General features: G+C 45.8%; 1 protein-coding gene across 2 annotated transcripts in view; it reads right to left on the reverse strand.

Moving 5' to 3' along the window:
- The window catches only part of smad6b (SMAD family member 6b), a 72,291-nt gene extending 62,675 nt beyond the window's left edge, over positions 1 to 9,616 (reverse strand). Inside the window, exons 1-3 of one of the 2 annotated variants that reach the window (XM_073032640.1) lie at positions 8,224 to 9,616; positions 5,677 to 5,733; positions 3,671 to 3,739 (exon numbers count right to left, since the gene is read on the reverse strand). In XM_073032640.1, the coding sequence (XP_072888741.1) occupies positions 3,671 to 3,739; positions 5,677 to 5,733; positions 8,224 to 8,641 (544 nt within the window). In that variant the 5' untranslated portion in view covers positions 8,642 to 9,616. The remainder of the gene's footprint in view (positions 1 to 3,670; positions 3,740 to 5,676; positions 5,734 to 8,223) is intronic. The other variant, XM_073032641.1, reaches the window with a different exon arrangement.
- Between the last annotated feature and the right edge of the window lie 243 nt (positions 9,617 to 9,859).

Here is a 9,859-nt window from a genome sequence, read left to right on the forward strand (position 1 = left end):
TGAGGACCTGAATTATAGCGAGAGGCTGAATAAGTTAGGAATTTAATCCCTGGGTAGATTTGATAGAGGTATACAAGATCGTGAGGGGCATAGATAGGGTAAATGAAGTTGGATATGACTAGAACTAGAGGTCATTAGTTAAAGGGTGGAAGGTGAAATATTCAAAGGGAACCTAGGGGGGAACTTCTTCACTCTGGGGGGGTGTGAGTGTGAATGAAATGAGCTGAAGTAGTGGATGCCAGTTCGATTGCAGTGTTAAGAGAAGAATGTATGGGAGGGGCATGGAGGGCTGCAGTGCGGGTGCAGGTCAATGGGACCTAGCAGATTAATAGCTTGGCATGGACTAGATGGGCCGAAATGCCTGTTTCAGAGTTGTAGTGTTCCATGACACAGAATTGTTATAGTGCAGTGGATGTGTCTTCTTTATCGAGCAATTCTATCAAAACCTTACTTGTGTATTTGTGATATCCGCCTTCACCAAAGACGACTGTGCCATCAAGGCTGTACCCTCCGGATATTCCTCCTTGGAACCGCCCTCCCCACCTCACTCTCCGTTCATTTACTAAAAGGGCACAACCACTGGCTGCCATCCCAATATCTCCCTTTGGCCCTGCGCCAAACACGTCTGCGGTGTCAGGGGTGCCACCTAAGTTCTAATTGTTGATGCGTGGCGACACCAAGTGCGGGAGAATGCGTTGATCGCACAGGACACAGAGCCACACACGCGGCCCCCACCCTCCCTGTTCACCGAGTGTGCCAGGTCAGGCCACTCAATGGTCCCAATGGCACCAGAGGTCCGACTGCAAGCTCAGCCAAGTGGCTGTTTTCCGTTGGGGTTTGGCAGCAATTCACTGGGAGGGCGTCTCGGCCAGGCAAGCCTCTTGTCTGACGTCCAGCCACAAGTCCGCACACATCTTCCAGCAGCAGTCACTACACTCCACTGTAATCCTGAAGGAGACACCTTGGCAAAGATTTTATTCCAGCGTTTAAGCCCAGGGGTAGCACGACTCCAACCACTGAGCAAATAAAATACAGCGGATAGGAACCAGAGTAGACCAATCAGGATCTCTTCCACTCAGTCAGATCACAGCTGATCTAATCTTAGTGCCAGCTGGTCTCTGTAATAGTTGACCCACGGACCAAAGGTCTTTCTCTCTCTGCATACTCAATAACTCAGCCTCTTCAGCTCTCTGGGTAGAGAATTACTCACACAAAATACTGGAGGAATTCAGCAGGTCAGGCAGCAGGAAAGGAATAAAGAGTCCACATTTCAGGCCGAGGCCCTTCTTCAGGACTGGAAAGGATGGAGGAAAGATTGGAAGGAGGACAAGCTAGAAGGTGAGACCAGGGTGGGTGGGGAAGGGTGATGAAGTAATAAGCTGGGAGGTGATTGGTGGAAAACGTAAAAGGCTGGAGAAGGAGGAATGTGATAAGAAAGGAGACTGCCCCTATGGGTGAAAGAGAAAGAGGAGCACAGGAAGAGGCGAGCGAAGAGGGGAGCCAGAGAGGGGAATGGAAGCAGAGGGAAGGGGATGAAATTGCTGTAAGTTAAAGAACTCAGTGGTCATACCATCAGGTTAGACAGTACCCAGATGGTGCTTTCTTCAACCTGAAAGTGGTCTCTTCATGGAAGTAGAGGCCATGAACTGATATCTGGGAATGGGATTAGGTATTTCAATTAAAACATTTGGCCACTGAGAAGGAGAAATCCAGCTTGTTGTGGTCTTAAAAGGAGCACTCCCTCCTCCTTTCCATCCCACCAATGGCCTCTTAGCGTGACATTGCGCCCCCTAGATCTGGAATATCCTTACTGCAACCCTACTGTGCTTCCACAGAACATTAATGTGCTTCGCTCGATCACCTCTCAATTAATCTGCAGCGCAAAGGGCTAATCCTTCTTTATGTAACAATCTCAACTGAACGTTTGCTGGACTGGCAAGTATATCCCTCCTCTAGTAAAGTGACCTGAACTACCAAAGTCCTGCACAGATCGAACAAGAGTCAAAGAGCACTACGGTACAGGAACAGACCCTTCGGCTAAACTGTTATTCTGCCTAGTCCCACTGACCCGCACCTGGACCACAGCCCTCCATACCCATCCCATCCACGTACTTATCCAAACTTGTCTTAAATGATGAAATCGAGCCCACATCCCCCAGTTCCGCTGGCAGCTCGTTCCATGCTCTCACCACACCAAGCGAAGACGTTAGCTTCTCTTGTTCCATGCCCTTTGAAATGAAGACCAACATTCCATTCCCCTTCCTAGTTAACTGTTGTAACAGCACGCTAACTTTGGGTTTCATTACGAGAACACCCAGATTTCACGAAAGCAGAGGCCCTATCCTCAACGTTCCACAGCATGCCACTTTTCCACCAAATAAATAACTATACACATTCTTTGAAGAAATACTTCCTCACCACTGGAAAATAGGTTATTTCTGATTATGTGAACGCAGAACAGCAAAATACTTGACTGCCAGTTTAACCGAGGCACCAAAGCAAAATACTTGAAAGGGTCAACGATCTGAGATCTTAACTCCATCTTACAGCATGTAGAATCTGATTTAGTCAATCAAGGAATGGGACTCCTACGATGAATCTCAATATAGAACACTATACTACAGGCCCTTTGGTCCACACTGTTGTGCCGATCTTTTAATCTAACCCAAGACCTATCTCACACTTCTCTCAAAAGTTCTAAGTAAATTTATTATCAAAATACATACATATATGTCACCATATACAACCTGAGATTCATTTTCTTGCAGGCATTCTCAACAAATACAAAAAGAACCCAATAAAATCAAGAAAAATCCACACACAAGACAAGCAAACAATCTATGTGCAAAAAACAAACTGTTCAAATACCAAGAGAAAAAAAAAGCAATTAATATTGAGAACATGAGATGGTAAGTGAGTCCATAGGTTGTGGGAACAGTTCAGTGTTGGGGTGAGTGAAGTTGTTGTTACTGTGGGTCCCAGAAAGAGGTTTCCCCTCCACTCTGTTACATCCTCTCAGAGTTAGCAGGGAAGTTATCAAAAAAACTAGTTAATGCTTAAACTTCTCCCTCTCACATTAATTAATGTAAAACACAACACAGCACTCCGATTTTTGGCAGAAAAGAATTCCTTCAGCAAGTGACTAGCCGTTCACTCTGTGACAAGTGACCAAATCCAAGATACCCCAAGCAGTCAACTCACAGCCTGCCCTTTCCATTGGAACACTTCTCCTGGAAGGCACGGCCTACAAGTGCCACATCTCTGCCACCCGGAGTACTGGTACAAGCCAGCCTCCGGCACGCGAACCAGCCCAGAACGATGGCAGTACGCTCCGGTGCACTGGGTTAACGCACAACCACAGAAGTTTCATGTGGACAAGGCACTCCAATGCGACCAGTCCTTCAAGCACAAAACAGTGAATTCACCACAAAGTAACACAACATGATGAGGATTCAAGTGACTCCATGCAGCATCAAACCAGACTGGCACTGGATGTTCAAAAGCAATCAGTCCATCGCATATCAAGTAAAACCTCATGAATATTCTCAGAAGGAATTACCAAACCATTTAAAAATAAAACTGTGCACTATACTTATCACTGACAGTACTAATCTAATGCAGGTTTCTCAACAATTTGCACAGTACATTGACAAAATAGAAGACAGCTTACCTGAGAAATCTCCAGGTGTGATGTTTGGGGAATTGGTGGCTTCCGTTTCAGTGTAGGACACTGTACATTCTGAGGAAATAAGAATCACAGGATTTTATGGGTGCACCAGTTAAAGTGCCTGTTAGATTGTAAAGGGTAAATCTTTGCAATACTACCGTTCTACAAGCCCACAACGTTGCAGAGAAACTGGCGTACTCAACCATATTACAGCTTCAGTGGGCCCGCACATACATCATCACTGCCTTCTTCTGGCCAGTGTCTGCACAGGACGGGTGACCCCCCCCCCAGCCATTATCAATACTCTTCAGAGATTGTCTGCCTGGCGTCAGTGGCCGCATAACCAGGACTGATGTGCACCAGCTGCTCGTACGACCATCCACCACCTGCTCCCATGGCTTTACGTGACCCTGAAAGGGGAGGGGAGGGGTTGCTAAGCAGGTGCTACACCTTGTCCAAGGGTGACCTGCAGGCTAGCGGAGAGGAGGAGTGCCTTACACCTTCTTTGGTAGGGTTGTATCTCCACCCGGCCACTGGACATACATCACATAATATTCACAAGGTTTTAGATGTTATTGGTAGGCGGAGAAATCTACAAAGCTTCTAATGAAAGAAACAAAGTCTTTTGAGACCAGGTTGAATGAGATAGGACTGAAGGAGGATGGGAGGTGACTGTACAGAAGTGTGCACAGGCTGTCAAGAAGCCAGCCAAATGCTTCTTCCCAGGGCAAAAATGGCTAATACGAGGGGGGCAGTATTTTAAGGTGATTGGAGAGTTTAAGGAGGGGATTTTATTTTTACAGAGAGTGCTGTACGCACAGAGTGCACTGCCAGAAAGATACATCAGGGACATTTAAGAAACTCTTAGATAGGCACGTGGATGATAGAAAAAATGGGGTGCTATATGAGAGCGAGGGGTTAAATTCATCTTGGAGTAAGTTAATAGGATGGCACAATATTGTGGCCTGAAGGGCCTGTGCTGTTTGTATGTTGTAAAGTGGAGGGCGAGTGAGAGAGAAGAGTTAGATTGATCTTAGAGTAGATTAAAGGGATGGCACAAGATTGTGGGCCAAAGGACCTGTATCGTGCTGTACTGTTCCAACTAGGGGTTCCCTATTTTTTTTAATGTCATGGACTCCTACCGGTACCCGAGGGGTCTGTGGGGCCCCAGGCTGGGAAGCCCTGAAAGTCCCTCACTCATCCAATTGATGGGCATCCGAATACATCAGGGGAAATGTCCCTGTATAATGAGCAGTATGTTTTATTAAATGACCGTTAAAAGTTCTTTTCTTCGCACAAACTATTTATTCTAAACATCATTCAAACTGGGGAATGCTTTCACTGTGGAACTGAAGAAAAGTTTAATCTAGGCCAAAATGAAGCTAGGCTGAGTGCTTGCACGCCCAGCAGTACACAGTGGTAACCACGACCAGCCTCGCTGTAGTTTTGATGTTTGGCAACCACCAAACTCACTCACGAGCTCTCCTGATAGGCACAGGCTTCCCCTCAGTCAGTGTAAAGGGCCAGTTCAACTGAGCAGTGCATAGCTGCTTTGCTTAATTCCAGTTAAAATACTTCCAAGAAAAATCACTGCTATAACAAAACCCTTGTTATAAAAACAAATATAAACAAAATCTTTGTAAATCCCACCAACCTTCCCAAATTCTGATAAAGGGCCAGTTCAACTGAGCAGTGCATAGCTGCTTTGCTTAATTCCAGTTAAAATACTTCCAAGAAAAATCACTGCTATAACACAACCCTTGTTATAAAAATATAAACAAAATCTTTGTAAATCCCAACAACCTTCCCAAATTCTGATACGGCAGGTGCCCATTGACAAATCCTTAACTTCATACAAAATATTTAAAATATTTTGCTAGAGAAACATCGCATTACTCATTAGAGAGTCGCATATTCCTGCAGTGATACTGGCTTCAGTGTAACAACCACTTCCTTGAAAACTTACATCGACTTTCCACAAAGTTGTAATTTTATAAACATAAACGTACCCAATGGCTTTTCCTCGTCGTTCGGAGAGAATCTGGAGTAAGGAGGAGGTGGAGAATCTGAAAATGAGGACATGGGAATTAACAGAAAGAAAAAAAAGTAAAGAGAGAGGGGTAATAATCCTGCCTGCGTCTAGGTGAAGGTTTAAATGTGGAGAGAGTGAGCATGCAGTAATTGCCCAGATTCAGTCGTCAGATGAACGCGGAGCCAGGCTGGCGCCAGGCATATGCAAACTGCATATTACCGCCACTCCTTCACCTAAATAGCTTTCGAACTTCTTGGGGGGGGGGGGGGGGGAGGAGAGAAAAAAACGAGTTGAAATCGATCTCATTTCAAAGGGATGATTCCAGATCTAATCTCCTCCCACAAAGAGAGAGAGAGAAAATCTTTCAGTCACGTTCGCTGGAATTTTGGAGCCCTCTGTACAATTGGGAGTTTCAAATAAACCGTTTTGGCAGAATCGGGTGATCCAGGAAAGGGAGTTTCTATGAGCACCACGTGAAAGGGCGCGGCCAGGTGAAGGAGACTCGCCAGTCCTCCCAAACTGCGAGAGATCAACAATCTCTCTCCAACCGGATCTCGGGAGAAAGCAAAGCGAAACCTGCTATCCAAATGATCGATTTTTTCCCATAAAGAAAATGTGGGGCGAGGGGAAGACCCACAAGACTATCCAGGCTGACAGATACCTTGCATCGGTGACATTATAAAGTTGTCGCGTCACGCACCAGTAACTCAGCCATTTGTAAAAACTCAACGGAACTTGAGACAAGGCAGTTTTTTTTATATATATAAAAGGAGACACAGGTTCTTTTATATTGGGCCAAAATGTAGCATACTCGTGATTTTTAGAATAAATTCTCACCATGAATTTTCCCAGTAACATCAGTAGGCCAACTAGTATTCCAAGGTGTTTAACAAGGTGAGACACACACTTAGTTTTTTTTAAATTTGTGTGTGTGTCCCCCCCCCCCCCCACCCTGTCAGCTATGAAGTCTGGCGTTCCATAAAGGTACAATAGGGAAGAGGCAAAACTCAGATTAGCTGGTATACTACTATCCATAAAACCCAGTTATTCCAAACCCTTATGTCCTCCAGAATTGCACAGAGCACCCGTCAGTTCATTACAATTATGGAAACAGTAATATGACAAATTAAAATTTAAAGGGATGAGCTCTAAAGTTCCTTCAGTATGACGGTGACCCAAACAATGAAAATGTCAGAAATTAAATACTAAACTATGCAAATATATTTAAATCAGATCAAATTTCATTCAGGTTATTGTATACCGGGGTATCCAAAATAAAATCACTTGCCATATATGCAAAAGTTTGAAACACAAACCGAACTCCAACCCAGTGTTGCGAAAACCTCCACAAACCCAACGCCTAGTCCTCACGAGGCGCTGACACAGATTAAATCAGGTAGCCCACCAGATCCTGTCTGCTGGGACATTTTTTTAAAAAACATTTATTTATTGGGACATGCTGTTGACAGTTTCATGGTTCCAGTCTTAATGTTGCTTGTGAGGAGGAAGGAAAAAAAATCACAAAAAAGTGCATTAAAGCGCCTGGGGCCGCACACCCCGTTTCATTTCAATCACTTAGGAGTGATCAGATTGCCGAGCGTAGAAATATCTTTCTCCTTCTCCCCCCCCTCCTCCCAGAACCCCACTAATCTAGACCCAAGGACATCAGATTTCACCTGTTCGCCGGCCCTGTCATTATCTGTCTGGGATATATTTGTCGAAACCTTATGAATGAGTGAGACAGACAACCAATTTACAAATGGCTTGAAAAAATACATCCCCTAATGAATGAAAGCTACGGCTCTCATGAATGAAATGTAGCCAGGCCTATCGACTTGATAAATTTGCATTTATTTTTGCTATTTAAATGATTCACGTTAAATCTATTTCTAAACGCACATTGCCAATACGCTGCACAATTCCTGCTTTTAAAAGAAATGTTGCGAATTTAGGTTCCACAAAATGATACTAGTGAACTTTGGAAAAGGGAGTTCAATTATTCCGTTCTGGAGTACTGGAGATGACAAACAGTCTTGAATCCTGAATAAACCTTGAGATTGGCTGTTGGCATATTTTATAAATTATTCCGGGGAGGGGGTGTTTAATGTATTGACCCTTAATTTACGCTGAACTTTAGGCTCGGAATCGTTTCCAAAAAAATGTGACATTCGTGGCGGGCTGGCTGAGATTAAACCCATGTGCGCAAAATAAATATTGAGCACCCAGGTACCGAGGCGATCACGTGGCCTCCCCAAACCCGGTTCTTGGGGTTCAGATGAGAGCCTTTCATTCGTAACCCCGGAGGGGGTTTTGCGGTTGTTTAAACTGTAAGTGTGTTCATGGTCGGAAAAGAAAATTCTGAAAACCCGGTGGCGTGCGAGGCACCCAGCAACACACGGCCCGCCTCTGCCAGTTGAAAACGGGGGAGCTTAACACGAATGCAAATACATTAAGGCGATGGATCTCGAGGGGGATTTTAAACTGGAAGGGGAGGTGGGTGTGAAGAGAGAAAAAAGAAGTTCACCTGGGCCATAGAGCCGGCTGAAGTGATAGGGGTTGCAGCATACAGTAGCGTGGTCCGCACTCCTGTTAAAAGCCTCGCAGGGATAAAGCCTCTTGAGTTCGAAGAGCTGCTTGAGGTCGGGCCACCTGAAAAGTCTGCAGAGCAGCAGCTGGGGGGCCAGGGTCTGCTTGCCGACCCTAACTTCGTTCCTAGCCATCAGGACGCAAGCGGTGTGCAGCCCCCCTCTGCTTTCCACCGCCTGAGACAGCAGCTCCAGGGGCTTCTCCTTCAGCCTCTTCAGCAGCGAGTGCGTCACCGACTTGAGCTCATTTAGCGATCCGGCCGGGTCGCTCCAATCCTCCGTCTCCTGCCCATTGCTCCCCGTTACCCGGCTTCGCCAAAGTCGCCGTACAAGGCCCGAGCGTTTAGATCTGAACATGCGACGATTATGATCGCGATAGCCGGGGAGTGCAATTTATAACCCCGCAGCTTCAGAATGCAACCTTGTCCTTTTTTTTTCCTCTTCCCCCCTCTATCGCTCTCGTCCTTCTTTTGGAGGAGGGGGGTGGGAGGGGGAGAGAGGGAAGGGGATTTTTTAAAAAGGGAGATCAGACGGCATCAAGCCGGGGAGAGAGCCGTGCGCCAGCACAGCCAGGCAGCTCCGGGACCAGATTACACCTACACAGTTTACCAATCTGCAACATTCGGCTGTAAAAGGGCACTGTGCAAAGGGTACTGGAGTAAAAAAAACACTCCAACAGTAACCAATGCAAAAAAAATGCAACAGCAACCAATGCAAAAAAAAATTGCAACAATCACATCCACAAACGCAATGCACGAAGGGCAGAAATTTATATTTAACGATTTTCCACCGTGAGATTTGCAATTCCTTGTTCAATGCACTGCCCCGTTCCCCTCCCTCAGAAACAAAACACCTCTCGCTTTCTCTTCGTTCAAGCTGCAGTCTTCAAATGCTCTTTTTTGCCTCCTCTGTAATAGATCCAAATAATTTGCAAGCGAGATCTTGGAGTAATTTCGATTCTTTCCAAGTAATGCACGCCGCAGACCACCGGTGCAACGTGCTAGTTACAGATGTATGCAATAATCCCAAGTTTTTTTAAAAATTGGACACAAGTAGAGTAGCAGAGTAGAAATTTCTGGGTCCGTTCATGCACCCTGTACGGACAGTTACACTGCACTGTGCGGATTTTCTCTCTCACTCTCTCTCTCTTTACAACACACTGGGCCTCCTAGGTTCCATCCCAGCCATTGGCTGTCTGCAATCATGTGGTAGTCTAGACATTTTGGCGCGGCTCAGATCTTTACTGATTGTTGCGCAAACAAGGTTTCTAGTTTCTTAACTCTTCGTGCACCAGAGGACTTATTGCAAGCCCTCTTCCCGTGGCGTTGACCGCAATTTTTATGTTTGCAGTAATAAATGATGCAAAGGATCGACAAAGAGTGCCAGCTAAACAGGATTCCGAGCTGTCCGCTCCCTCCTGTTGGACCGGAGGATCGGGTTTTCAACCTCATACTGACCGCCTTAAGCGTCGAGATTCCATCCCCGGCCACGCCGCTTCATTCCGCCTGGGTCCACCCAGCCCGTTGGATTTATGCGTTGGACATCCCGAGCTATCAACCGCAAAATTTGTAATAT

The sequence above is a fragment of the Hemitrygon akajei genome, chromosome 30 (genome assembly GCF_048418815.1).
Source record: "Hemitrygon akajei chromosome 30, sHemAka1.3, whole genome shotgun sequence".
Classification (NCBI taxonomy): domain Eukaryota; kingdom Metazoa; phylum Chordata; class Chondrichthyes; order Myliobatiformes; family Dasyatidae; genus Hemitrygon; species Hemitrygon akajei.